This window comes from Drosophila nasuta, chromosome 2L, assembly GCF_023558535.2.
Source record: "Drosophila nasuta strain 15112-1781.00 chromosome 2L, ASM2355853v1, whole genome shotgun sequence".
Classification (NCBI taxonomy): Eukaryota; Metazoa; Arthropoda; class Insecta; order Diptera; family Drosophilidae; genus Drosophila; species Drosophila nasuta.
The window spans coordinates 1,205,594-1,220,968 of NC_083455.1; the positions used below are offsets into that span (position 1 = coordinate 1,205,594).

At 36.2% G+C, this 15,375-nt stretch overlaps 1 protein-coding gene across 1 annotated transcript; it reads right to left on the minus strand.

Moving 5' to 3' along the window:
* Positions 1-6,556: 6,556 nt before the first annotated feature.
* Positions 6,557-12,243, minus strand: LOC132794400 (partner of bursicon). Its single transcript, XM_060804838.1, has 4 exons — positions 12,118-12,243; positions 7,400-7,501; positions 6,841-7,337; positions 6,557-6,783 (listed from the first exon to the last, which is right to left on the minus strand). The coding sequence occupies exons 3-4, from the start codon at positions 7,093-7,095 to the stop codon at positions 6,613-6,615; spliced, it is 426 nt and encodes a 141-aa protein (XP_060660821.1). The 5' UTR covers positions 7,096-7,337; positions 7,400-7,501; positions 12,118-12,243; the 3' UTR covers positions 6,557-6,612.
* Between the last annotated feature and the right edge of the window lie 3,132 nt (positions 12,244-15,375).

Below are 15,375 nucleotides of genomic sequence, written 5' to 3' on the forward strand. Positions count from 1 at the left end.
TACTTTATTTTAATTGCATTACTTTTATTTACCTTTTAAAATTTCCATTTCATAGTTTACTGAGTTTTCTCACAGTGTAAGCGATTTCTTTATCTGTGCGACTTGCAACTTGACTGCAGTTAAACTTCCAAGCGCTTTTATGTGCCACCTTCTGCCAACCATTTTCTCCCAGAACTCTTTACTCTCTACTCTCCATTCTCCGCCCTTCGCCTTGCGGCAGTCCGTGTTTGTTTGCCCACTTTCATGTTGTTTGAATTATATGTGCTGCACACTTTTTAACCCTTGGCATATTTTACAAGCTGCTTTACTTCCACATATTCTCTAATAAACATACAAACGCACTTATTGTTCGTCTGTGTTAGTGGGCGTGGGTGTTTTTTTTCAGCTCACATGGCGTCGACTCAAGTGCGCTGGCGAGTTCATAAATTTGCCCACTGGGGCGTATGAGTAATGTGCAAGGAGTGTAACTTTGAGGCGACTCTGTTACGTATACGTATGTTCGTTGCTTGTGTGTGGATGTGTGTGTGTTTGCTGAGTGATCAAAAGGGAAAAAGGAGCAAAGTGAGTAGAGCATAGGCCAGCAGGCAACATATGTTAACATCAATTTCATATATTACATATAAATTTTTTTAATATTTGTATTTCATTCTGTCCTTCAAGGTCTGCTTAAAGAGCCGCTCATTTGGAGCACATAAAAAGGTAGAAGGAAGCAAATGGAGCGTTCTACAAATTTGAGTAGAGGTTTAGTTACGGAATATTCTTCGAATGACTTCTTCACATAATCTGAACTGCTTCACATACATAGGTCTTCTTTATCTATTTATTTACTTACCTCCCACAATTAATATTTGTATCTACAACGCGTTTTGTACACAAGTTGTAAACTAGTTGAACTATTGTATTGTACTAAATTTTATGAATTTAAATATTTTATTTTCCATTTAAGAGTAGATTGAATCCTGTCTTCTTAAAACATATTAAATTATTAAGTCCTTCTGGGAAGTTCACGAGCGAACGAACTGAATCAGTTCACCAATAGAGTTTTTTTGGTTCACTTGTTCACTTTTTGAACTATTGATCTTCAGTTCATTCTTGTTCACATGTTCCATTTTGGATTTGTCGTTGTTTTCAAGTATATCGTCCAGCTTTTTGAAACATTATTATAATGTTTTTAGTGTTGAAATTGGATTAAAATAAATTACATAAATTTATTCCAAATTGAAAATATCAAATCTATAAACGAACTATGATTGAAAATGAACGATGTTGGGAATAAAATTGAATGAATAAATCAAAAGACATAGAAAGAAAAATAACTTATTTGGTAAATTTTAAGATGTTTACACATTAAATTTAAGCATTTCAAGCATATTTTGTACAAATGTCACTCAGAGTTCTACATCCTTGAGTATAACAATAAAGTAAAGTATCTTTCAGACTGTGAAATAGACATTTGCTTTTGCAAAGTCTTTTGCACTGGCGCCCCTCGAATTTGTTGCAACTTCTCGCGAAGCGGTGGCAATCTCATAATTGTATGACAGTTGGTTAACCGCTTTCGTTTCGTTCCCTTGACAATGCCATTAACATAATGGAGATGATTTTATGCACCGACAGAGAGAGAGTGAGAAAGAGATGAAGAGGGAGAGGGAGATAGTCATTTAGCTGGTTAGTTAGTTGCTCATATCCGGTCAACTGTTGTCGTTTATCATAATTGCAGTTCATTTGCATGCGGCAAGCAGCGCGCAACTTGCAACGTGCAACGCGCAACCAGCAGTTGACAGCAAAGTAAGGAAAATAGATGCAAAAAGGAAAAGGAAAAATCAGCTCACTTTTCATTGGATGCCCCTCTGCCTTCCTCCTCCTATTGCTGCTGCTGTTGTTGCTGTCACCGCCTCTCAAGCGGCAACAGCAACTGTCGCCGTTGCAGTCACTTCATGTCGCAACGCATTAGAATATGTTGCAGGTATCCCTCGACCCCGACCCCAACTTGAATATGCAACATGCAGGCGCGCGCGAATTTTTATCTTATGACAGCTGCTGCTGCTGTTGCCTCGGTTGCTGCTGGTTGAAAAATATGCTGCTGTTGCTGTTGCTGCTGCTGTGGCTGCTGTCACACTCACATGTTCGTTACGTGTTCTGCTCTGTCACTCTACGCACATGTTGCAAGGCACACTCATGACTCACATACACATACGCTCAACTAGTATGAGGACTCGCATTTGTATTCGCAACTCGCTTTCGCATTCACATTCAGTTTCTCGCAGCGGCGCCCCAAACAAATGTCAGCTGTAAAAATCATAAATTTAATGCAAAATGCAAAAATGTTGCGCTTCGCTGCGCTTTTCCTCCTACTCTTGACAGGTGGCCCTCCTCCCCATCCATTCTCATTTCCATTCCCCTTTACATCTGCACAGGTCTGAAGCTCTAACTGCAAAAATGATATATGCATTTGGTTCAATTGTGCCACGCGCTCTAAGCGTTGGCTTTGATACTCCGATTGGTATTCATTATTTCGAAACGATTTATTTAGTAGACAGTAATTTGCAAGCAACAAATCTTTGATCACAATTGAACAAAATACGAAAATAAAATACATCTCATAATGCTAACCGATCACTTCAATGTCCCGCTGCTTTTGTCGGCTTCGTTTGAGAGCTATTATCGTAAAGTCGAAACGAAGAGGCTGAACTAAATCCATAAATTCCACAGAAGAAACACCTTATGGCATTTCGAACAAAGAGAAATAGTTAATAGCATTAGGTTAAACTAAAGTCATAACATAAACATAAGCACAACATAAATTCCAATCAATGCGAAACTAATGTGCTAATGACAACCCCAAAAGAGTTGCCAAGCTCAATAAATTGTGTTGTCTTATCGGACAAACGAACAGACAGACAGACAGACAGCCAGACGGACAGACAGACGAACTCTATAAATGATGTCACTCTGTCTTATGTATAGAGCTCTCGTTAATGTGGGCGCCTTATTATTATTATTATTGTTAATAATATAATGTATTTGTTGTTGTTGTTGTCGCTGACTTCTATGCCAGAGAGACTAAAAGCATTTTTCCATCACCTAATGAGATTTGTTGCTGCTGCCTTTTGTAAAATTGTTTACATTTCGCCTTGGGATTTCATTAAAAGCACACATGAATATATATCACAGATGACAAAAAGAGCGACGGATGGACGGACAGATTTGATATTAATTGCGAAATCATGCAAATCAGCTAACAAATTATATATGAAAACGAATAGAAACCAAGATGGAAATTAATTGCCAACATCAACGCATTTTAACACAAAATATATGTAAGAAACGACATCGACAATAACAACAACGACATCCACACAAAAGTAGCTGCAAATGTTTATAAATGTTGCTGTTTCTTTTCCTTCTCTTTTCAGATTTGTTATTAATTAACAATCATTTATTAACAACAACACACACAGACCCACTCGGAAGAAAACATTTCGCATAGATTGTTGAGTGTGACTGTGACTGCGATTGTGACTGTGACTTCGACAGCGATTGTGGTTGCGGTTGCTTTGTTGCTCCGTTTAATTTATAACTAATTAATATGCAACACTTTTTTATATCGTTGTGCGATCGGTGTCGAAGACAATGGAATTCAGAAATCATAAAGAAATTAATGAGCGTATTTACTGTTCAATGCGAGACAGATTGCATATATATTAGCTCTCGGTGGATCTCAAATATAGCGATGAAACAATAGAACCTTAGTATCTTTGAACTGCCAATCGGCGAATTTTTAATTTAATATATTAAGAGGAGAAGCTATTTATTTTAAAATAATAGTTATACTAATTATATCAAGTAGGAAGACGAGTGTGCTCGACTGTGAAACTCATTTTAAATAAAAGCAAATCAGTGCGCTATTATACTTAGAATATATCTAATAATATGCCGCTAAAAAAATACTAAAATATAACAAATATAATACAAATATTGATGAAGAACTACAAACAAATTATACAATAGAGTGCAAAATATACCAGATTGTCAGTCAAATTGCAGTACTTCTTAAAAAACTTGTAAACTTTGTATAAGATCGTAATAAAATGATCAGGAATCATAAATACTATTATTTTTATTGTAGGTATTGACTTTTAAGCTTTTTAATCGATTTTTGTCTATTTATGGTAGCGGAAGTGGGCGTGGCAAAAATTTGAAACAAACTTGATCTGTGTGTAAGCATTATAAGTGCTGTCGAAAAAGAATTAGAGCTCTATCTCTTATAGTCTCTGAGATATTGGTGTTCATACGGGCAGACAGACAGACAGACAGATATGTATATCGTCTTGGGTGTTGACGCTGATCAACGGGTGCGAGATGCATCCTTCTGTCTGTTACATACATTAGTTATAATACCCTTACACCGTATGGGTAGCGGGTACAATCATTATTACAATCGTAATAAGATAGGGTATCTGCTATTCGGGCACTGCTCGATCAATTATGCAAGCATTAAAGTGTTTATAATTTGCCACAAGAATTTAAACTAACAGCACTTAATGCGGCTTACAATGTAGTTGAAAACAATTGCAAACTCCAGTGCAGATGCAATTATATCAGAGAGGGGTCTCACATATGTAGCAAATAGTAATATTGCCTTGAGCTGATTTTAACTGTTAAATTAACTCATTAGGTAGCCAGCATGGAACATGGGGCAGACTCATACTCCAACATGCCACATACAATGTGGCTAAAATGTTAAGAGAGTTTCGTTCAGCCCTCTGCCCATGTCCATGTCCACGTTCATATGCAAGTTGATGTCGATGTTGATGCTGATGTTGAAGTCCATGCTTACCCACCCGGAAACTTGGAGTCTCCCGCAAAACATAATAATCAGGCATAAACTGCACTTAGGCTGAAAAGAGCTTGGCAAGCTGTTATTTTCGTTATTGGCAAGACATGCTCGTCGCCGTCCTCATGTTGGCAGCCAGGTTGATTAAAAAGTAAGTGCACGAGGCGCATTCATCGCATCGGTTAATTGTAAATTGGAGCGCAGTTTCAGCGGCTGCGGGCTTAATTATAATTTCATGTTCACAAGCACATTTGCACGCACTGTAATTTACTTAAGCATTCTGCCGCTATCCATATAATCACCATCCGCTGTCCCTCCGTCTGTCTGTCCGTCCGTGTGTGCGAAACTCATAATTTAGTTGACACGCCCATTAACAACAGCCTTAGCGCAAGTCCGTCCCAAGTCCAAGTCCACGTCAAAGAAAAAGTCTTTGTCCCGCTTCCATCTTCAACTTCAATTCCAGCTCCAACCCAAAGCAGTAGCTCCAGTGCTCACCTGAGAGCTTTGTTTGGGTGGTATCGCGTCAGTTACTCCATCAACAATAACGCATCGCGCCGACACAATATAAATTATATATAACATGCATTAGCACTGCTTCATCCTCGATTCCACTCCATTCTCCATCCAGCTCTCTTCCAATCGCACTTTTTTTTAATTTTTATTTACGTTCGTCAAACCCACTGATCGAGTCACGCACCTTAAACTTCTTCAAGTGTTTACACTCTGGCGCAGAAGCGAAACAATGTTGCGAGTATGTGAAAAACGTATATTAAACAATCACAGTTTGGTATTTCAGAATTTTTATACCCACTACCCATAGGGTAGAAGGGTATTATGGCTTTGTATCTGCAGGAAATGTGTGTAGAAGTCATCTCCGACCGCATAATATATTCGTGATCAGGGTTAACAGCCAAAACTATATAACCATGTCCGTTTGACTGTCTGCCTGTTCAAATGACTCATTAGATCTCAGATCTCATTATCGAAGGAACTTCTATATGTTTTAGTATTTATTTAGTATCTAAATTGGAATATTTTTAGAATAATGCCGATCTATTTTGCTTTTATTGAAAATGGGTTTACTGCAGGTAATTTCTTAAACTGAGGTGTTAATTCTGCAAATGCACCAAAAAGCAAAGTTGATTTACTTAATATCATCTCAATATCGATTATCTTTGAGTTTTTGAATTTATTAAAATGTCTCCTATGCCAGAAAAATTTCGACAACGGAACCTCTAATTTTTGTTATAGAAATAAAGTTATACTCGTATTTCCTTTCAAACTACTCCTATTTACTTTTACCATTTTTATTTAAAATCGGACATTTCACTACCAAAGCTGTATTATGTAGTCTTCCCTATGATTTTTTATCTTAATATTTTGCTTGTCTGAATCAAAACCAATTTGCAGTTTTAGCTGAAATTCAGTGAACTAAAATAATTTCGCCAAAGTTCCGTTTGTAACCAATCGCCCCAGAGGACTACAAAAAAGGGCGGTAAAAATGGTGAAAAATATTTGACTGCTGTCGATTAACGCCTGGAGCAGAGTGTTAAAAAATTCTATGAATGAGATGGGCAGGGCAGAAAATCAAGAGAATTGTTTCTCTATGTAAAATTAACCCGTTAGGCATTTCAATCGAACTTCAATCAGCTAGTCAAACACATTGACTTATTCAGGGCAACCAGAGAAATATTATTTCCATAATTGTGATTTTTTCTGAGAATAGAAACTTTATTTTTATGTATCGCGAGTAGTATGGACATACAAATGTGTAAAGCTTAGCGTGTAAAATCGCCACACTTGAAGCACTTGCACTCAGTAGGCTCTCTTAAGCGAATGTCCATGGTAGCCTTCTCAGGGGAGGTGAGACGAGTGCCGTCCGCATCGTAACAATGGGTCAGAGTGAACACCTTTTCCTTGAGAAAGTTTTCGCGGCAACAGTAGCACTCCTAGGAAGTTCTATTTCAGCAAAGATTCATATTGTATAATAGAAGTATTTGACTTACTTTCAGAAACCCCGTTGGCGTGATGACCGAGGGCTGAACTTGACTATTGCAAAGTCCTTCGCATTTGTTGACTATGACATCGGCATTGCAGGTTCTTTGCATGCGCCCCAGCTCATCGAACTCCTCCTTGATCAGATGTATCTCGGACTTGAGGGTCTCACAGTTCTCATCGCCAGTGCCCTGACTATAGCGAAGGGCCCTCAAGCATTGGGGCAAAAGCACGGCTACGACCAAGAACAGTTCCTGTAGATGCATGACGAGGTCTCAGCTCTGAAATGAACTGTTAACGGTGACGGGAATATTTCTGCTTTTATAGAAGCCTCGCCAGTCGGTGGTGCAATTTCATTTGATGGTCTGACTAATGAAATATACTTATGACTTTCTCTGATGGAATCTTTGTGTTGCTCACAGCAGTTGGTACAATCCAGTCGGCAAATGTTGTGGTAGGACTCAGTTTTTGGTGCCCTCTGAGATCGTCCTGCTTTTCTTAATTGGTGCTTAAATCAAATGACTCTGCTACAAGTTTGCAAGTGTCAAGTGGCAAGTGTGGTGTACTTACTAGACGTGGAAATTAAACTGGAGGGAAAGTTCACTTTCAGTGCATTGAACTTATTACATTAAATCCGAATTCCTATAGTTTACACAAAGGTTGTGGAATTATCTGCAATGCATTTAAGTTACATCAGTTAAGAATTGTTTACTTATTAGGTAGTTAGATTTATTCCCTTGATGTAAGGATTGAAAACACTAAAAGTGTTGATAATGAATCAACATACACTTTTATAAGTGGGTTTGTAGTATACACATATACCCATCAGTATTTCTTAACGCCGGTTGTCTCCCTTATACTAGTCTTAAAATGCAGAAGGTAATGAGCCACGTACCAGACCCTAGTTAAACGAAGTCGAGTGTGCTCGACTACACATATTTTGATTGAACAGAACAAGAAATCGTATAGTTAATAGAACCAAGAAAATTAATGTTGATAATATGTGTAAAAAAATGTATACAAAAAGATATTGATACTCTCAGCTTGAACAAGCAAGATTGTGAATAAAATCAAGGAATTTTTTTAATATACCAATTATCGCAAAAACACTAAAAATATACCAAATGTTACTTGTGGTGTATCGATGTAGTACTTTATTTAAAATATAGAATTCAAAATATACCAGATGGCCAACCAATGCAACTTACGCTCGTAGTAAGCAAGCGTTTTACTCAAACAAAAGTAATTCTGAAATAACTTCTAAAATTTTGCTCTGACCACAACCAAATTTTAAGGAATCATAAAAACTATAGTTATTATTGTATGTTCCAATCGCGACTCTAGCTTCAAAATTATGCCTGTAATTTGATTTTTATCGATTTGCGAAGGTTGGTGATGGGCATGGCATAAATTTGAATCAAACTGGATCTGCGTGCAGAAATAGCAAATGCTGTCGCAAAATCTATCTGTATTTCTTAGAGTATCTGAGATCTAGGGGTTCTTACGAGCGGATAGACTGACAGACAGACAAATCCTTCTACCCTATGAGTAGCGGGTATAATAATAGGTAAGAATCAGAAGCAAATGTTCAGCACTTCAATTTTACAACATCCTTACTCCATGCCATATTTATGCACAACGCATAATATACGCTTGCTACTAAACCTTTAGTCCACTTCAATTCTCTAGTGAATTCGATAATGTTATACTATTGATTGATTTGAAAGATAAAAAATATGTGATAGTTGTTAATTTTCTGTGAGTTAATTTCAATTCGATTATACTCAATACTTTTTGTTCTTGAGCAGATATTCGAGTAAATCATGTTGTTTATTAAGAGGCCGCAATCGAACAACATATTTCAGCCTTTATCAGCATCCAACACAAATATCGCACCATGGCACACACATATGCGAAAGTACCAAGTTCGATTCGTGTTCACGAGACATACAGCGCACGCCCTCGATAGCTTTTGCACGCTGTTTCTCTGTCTCTCTCTCTCTCTTGCCCTGCTTCTCTTCGTGTCTCTGTCTTTCTCGACAAACGTAAACAAAACGGCAAAGTCGAAGGCGCAGTCTTTCTCCCATACTCCTCTCAATTTGTGCAGACCCAACTCGACCCCGAAACCCCAACCACAACCCTAACGCCGATTCCGATGCCGACCCCGTCTATGAACTCATCTCCGACAGAGGCCACATGGAATATGGCTGCGCTTTAGAATCATCGACGCAAACGCAAAAGTCTCAATGGCGCAGTAAATTATGTTTTATTATGCAATAAAGTCAACCATAAAAATGCTGCAATAAATTAAATTAACTACTAAAAATGCTGATTTTATTTTTACTCCCAGTGCAAAAATGCCTCTCCTCCTCCCGGATCCGTCCCTCTCAGTCTTCACCCTGCACACACACACACACACACACACACAAACACATACATCTACACAGAATAAGCGAAAGAAACTTTTCTGATGCTGCTGACGCTTCCGATTTGTGTCTGTGTTGTTTTCCTTTTCCCTGCTATTGTTTTTTGGGATTCGGTTTGTTTTTCAACTGAATTGTCTACTTGGTGCCGCATTCGCAATTGCGCGAAATTGTTGTTATTCATTTGGTATTATATAGTGCAAACGCATTACAATATTTGAAATACATATTGGTTTCGATATTAAAGTGATGATCAGATGTTTTTTATGAAATTCTTTAAAGTCATCATCATCAATCATAAGTTTTATTATAACAATTCAACATACATATTTTAGGCATTTTTCAACAATTTTAAAACTAGGTTTTCTTTTCAATAATCATTTTTATATGATTTATATATTTTTTTATAAGCATAATGATTTATGGATGATCATTAAAATATAAAATATAAATTTAAAAATTGTTCGCCCTTTTTCAGTTGCTAACATATACATAAGTGAATTTTTTTGTTACCTAATATGGCTGTCAGGTTTTTCAACTTATATTCGTCGCGGATGTTCATGTCTAATTAAAAATCTTATGACAAATGATAAACTACAACAAAAGCATCTATATTAAAAAAAATAAATAAATATGATATATAGATACCAAGCATACACCAAACTAAAACTAAATTTCTTTCCTTCATTTGCCAAAAAAAGTGCAAAACAAAGTAAAAAAAAAAACAAAAATGATCGCACTGACGGTTACACACTCTCATAAAAATAGTAGTCTAAAATATAAAATGTAAGTTTTCTAAATTTGGTTAGGAAAAATTAATATTTAACCAATTCAATCTCAACAATATAATAAAACAATAGTGTATAGAGATTTTCAGTAATGTGATCTGTAAGATATCGACTAAATTGATAGAGTATTTTACATACAACAACAAGTCGTTTCATTTAATATATTCTTTTTTCAGATTATAAAATTCTGTTCAATTAAATTTGCATATTGAAATTATTATTATTATTAAATAAAATTTATACAAGCCATTCTCGAAAAAAGTCTCTATTTATAGTAAAAAAAAAACCTAAAGTAAAACAATTTGAACAAGTAAGAAAGTTACATTTTGAATAAAAGCAAAATATTGCGGTATTTCTTTAAATATACCAAAAATACAAATATATTAAAAATATACCAAATGGTATATTTGTTATAGTACCACAATCAAAATATACCATAGACGGCACAATATACCAGATTGTCGACCAAAGCAACTAAGACCCCTAGTAACTAGGCGTTTTTGCCCATACAAAAGTATTTCTTTAATAACTTCCAAAATTTTTATCTGATCGCAATCAAATCAGAAATCATAAATACTATAGTTATTATTGTATACACCAAAATTCGCAGCTCTAGCTTTAAAATTACGCTTGTTATTCGATTTTATTGATTTGCGGAGGCGGAAGTGGGCGTGGCAAAAATTATAAACAAACTTGATCTGCGTGCAAACATAACAAATGCTGTCGAAAAAAAAAATGATAGTTCTATCTCTTACGGACGAACAGACACACAGACGGACAGACGGACATGGCTCGGCTGTTGTTGCTGATCAAGAATATATGTATATACTTTATAGGGTCGGAGATGCCTCTTTCTACCTGCTCTGGATTGGCATTATATTTAGAGCTGTTTTACAATAAAATATATAACTTCATTAATTTTTTGTTTTTCATACAAATTCGTAAATTTTTGTAATTGACTTAAATCAGAAAAATAATTCTAAAGTTATTCATTAAAGTTCTAATCAAGACTAATTAGATTCATCATCATTTAAAATGGAAGAAAAGAATTTCGTATATATTTTTTTCACTTTAAATAATATTGCTCGCGACATTTTCGTCAGAAAATTATCTATATATAATTATTACATTTCAAAAATTATTATGCACTTACATATGCCAAATGTTCCCGGATAATATTTTGAAGATATAAAGCGACAGGCCCGACAGTTAATTCCGCGAAAGAGGAAATTACAATTCATGCCCTTTGGCGGGACTCCATGATTATCAGATCGAATTAGTGTCTGCCCGGACCTGAGACAGGGTTTGGAACAGTGACTGGCCCTGGGACTGCCTTTTGTTGTTTCGCACGAATGTGTGCGTGTGTGAGTGTATGTGTGTGTTGCGAATGTGTGTGTGTTAGACTATCTGTGAATTGTCCTGGGGGCACATGTGCACATACATTTTTTATTGCCGCACTTTTCAGCCTGGCCCATTTGAATGAACTTAGCATTTTCATTTGTTGCTCCCTAACCTTTTGCTTCTCTTTTTCACTTTTCTTTATTCTGCTCTCATTGTTTGTGCCCATCTTTTTTCCCCCTTAGCAAGTATGTTTACTCTGGTCACTGCTGCTGCTGCTGTCAGGTCCAGAGTAGTCTTTTAATACCCTGTAACTCGAAGATAGCCACAAAGGGTAGATCCTATTATTGTCTAATGTTCAACAGAATTTCAAATATTAGCATACCACAATCTAATGAAATTTAATGAGTTATGTTCAATTAATCTAAATGACATATTATTAAGTAATAACAACTTCCAAAATTCATTACCCATTATAAAAGGTTAATATTATGTGAAGCAAACTCGCTGTGAAGACTTTTCCCCTAGCTTTGCTAACTGTAGAAATATCACAACAACTTCTTTGACATAAAAAATGTCAAAGAAGTGTCATACACGTGAGTAAATTTTTAAATGCTAGGAATTCGTTTGGAATATTTTAGGATTCAGTCTGCGGTTGGTCACTGAATCATCCACAAATTTGACAAGAATTACGATTCGTTTTCAGGAGCTGCCTAGCATACTTTTAATTCGTACGTACTTTAGAAGTTATTAAGAATTTCAAATTAAAATATTGCGAACACAATTGAAATCATGAAATAATTTGAGTGACTTTTGATAATGACATTTGGAAAATATGATCGACGTGACTGAAATTACCGCGAAGACATGTGCTAATTTATGTAACTTTCCCGAAATACTATTGTGAAGTTCATTAATCATTTTTGTGTTTCTCTTGAGCTCTGGTCTGGGTCACTGCCTACTCTTTTATGTTATTTTTAGTTAATTGTTTGGGTTACACTCTGCTCTCCTTTGCTCTGCTGTGTTGCGCTGTAAAATGTTTATGCGTTTTTTCGCCAGCTACAAAACAACACCAAGAAATCTCATAATAATAACGACTTCAGCTGCCTTTTGCCCAGTTTGACTAATGTGTGCCGCGTGCACGTTATTCGTTCCGATGATTTATTGTGCGCCAACAGTTTTGAAAAAGGCCTTTTTGCTTAACTGAATCGTATCAATCATTTTAAAATTAATTTTGATTACATATGTTTTGTATTTTATTAACACACACATATTGCTTTATCTTTGTTACATAATCGTAAAAATTGAAAACGACATTGCCGAAATCTTATATAATTTTTAACAAAACTAAATGAAGTAAATAAATTATCAGTTAAACATTCAGTTTTTAATATTTTTACGCTCGTGATAAAGAGGTTGAATTTTCGACTAATAACAGAAAAATATAAAAACACTGGATAAAAAGTTAACAGAAAATGACTGACAGCCCTATTATTCGCAATTGCAGTCCTCACATTTTATACATACGAAAATCCATTTACGTAGTTTGGTACGTTAGAGCAAATATAAAAATTTTACATTTTGAGCAATAAATAACGCATTCGAAATATAAGCAAATAAAAAACATCTGTTAATCAGTATTATTATTCTTATTAAAATATACCTAAAATCACTAAAATATATCAAACCCAATAATGCGGAATTGTATGCCACACTTCATTAAAAAAACATAACTAGTAAACAGTATTATTATAATTAGAATCGACCAAATTAATAAACTTAGAAATACTAAAGTATACCAAACGCTAAATTTGGAGTATGTACGTATGTATTTGTATCCTATTACATTGAAAATATAGCTGAGAAAACAAGTTGCTAGAATGAAGTTGACATGGTAAAAATCTAAAACAAATTGAGTGCAAAAATAACAAGTGTCGTCACTTATACGGACAGAAAAACAGATTAATCTAAGCTTATGCTGAATCTTCTCATATTAACGTAATTTTTACATATTAAATAAAAACTGCTAAGACAACAAATAAAAACAACTTATTGACAGGTGATTGTAATAGCTGTAAAAGCTTAAGAATATCTAATTTTTTTTATTTAATTGAAAAAAGAATTCTTGAGTTAATTAACAATCGCTTTATCTAGACTTCGAGAAAATGGTCCATACAAATTTAAAGGACATTCTTATAGTATTAGATAGAAAAGTATTAGATAGAAAAATGTGATAGAAACAGGCGAAGCTGTAGCATTTGTATGGAAGATCGTGAGTAAAGAATCAGAGTTGCATTGAAATAAGCGGATAAGAAGTTTAAAATGTGATATAATATTATATTTTTAAACTAACTGCACTTAAAGGGGCGAAAGTTACATGCGAGTTTAAAGACTAAATATCTGTTGGCTATTTTAGTATATAATACTTGTCCAGATATTACTCTATACACTATTCAACATAATTACAGTGCGTAAAACGTAAAACGACAGAAAAAAAAAAACAATACACAACACAACACACATTCACTGGCAATCTGTAAGAGCAACCTATAATCAGCATTAAGGTGAGCCTATTATTAAGTTGATTACATTTTTGGATAAGCAAAGCGAAGTAAGCGAAATGCGCTATGGTTATGTGTGGTTAACACCCCCTAGCCGCAAGTCAGGTGAAATTAGCACGACTTGAAATAGGTGATGAGGAGGTGGACTGAAACGGGAAGGGGTGATGGTCCTCAGGCGAGATTTCGCATTCACAAATTGCACACAATGTCCAGATGACGATGAGTTGATGGAAGCTTCCACTCGCGAATCTCGAACATAACTCTGACAGCTACATCATAAGCTTGTGTAGTTCTCTCTCACACAGTTCTTAGTTTCAGGGCCGACTCTATGGCTTGGACTTGCTCTTTTAGTGCAGTGGGTATATACGACTGCCAACCCAATTCGCTGATCATTAATCATGAAATCCACTCACTCACAATCGGCTCGTAGCAGACTCTTTGTAGCAATGACCCATTGAAGCTGCAGCTGAGGCGGGGTGTTGTGGGTCTGCCTGTCATACTACATATATATATATATATATATATATATATATGAACATATACGGAATGCTATTCGTAGTGCGAGTATTGCGCATGAGCACATAAACAAGCATAAATTAATATGGCAACTAATTTAATTAGTCATAAATCAACGAGTTTATTAAACAGTAGCCCCCAATCATGCCAATGTAGCCAGGCAATAAACTGCCGCAAATTGGCTAATGCAAAACGGCGACCCCAAAGTAATGCCCCATGTGATTATTTATCATACTTTACTCTGTGGCAGTGCATGTATCTCTTGCTCTCTTGGACATGGCTGTGTCTGTGTCTGTGGCTGCCGCCCCCACGGTTCGCTGCCTCCTCCTCTCCTCCCCCATACAACGGTCTGCATGCACATTAAAAATCAGTTAAATTTCAAACACACCACAGATCCAACACACACACACACACACACACAGATACGACTACTCATAAACAATTTTCATGCATTTAGTCGGTCAGCCCGGAGAGACCATGCACCGGACAACAGGCAACGGACAACGAACGGAGGAGAGAGGACAGCGGACGGGGACAGGGGACAGGAGACAGAGGTGCCTCATGCTGTGTCTGTTGGCCCAGTCAAGCGAGCAAGCGGCTAACACTATGTCTGCGGCAGCAAAGTGATTTGGCACATACATTTCAAACATTTATGGTTATTATAAAGCATTTAAGATTATTATGATGCCATCGGGCATCTGTTACGATCCAATGGATTGGCATTTGCAGCTCCCTCTCTTGCTCTCCTGCTGGTGACACCCAAATGAAGTGGTTACACCATTATTGCGCCTCGCGATAATTGGGCTTAATTGATCAACGCTGACGACAATCGATTAACAGTTCGGACTTCGGACTGAAATGCCGAGCAAAGGAGACAGAATTACATCAGCTCAAATCAAGTTAATGTAGATTAATCATAG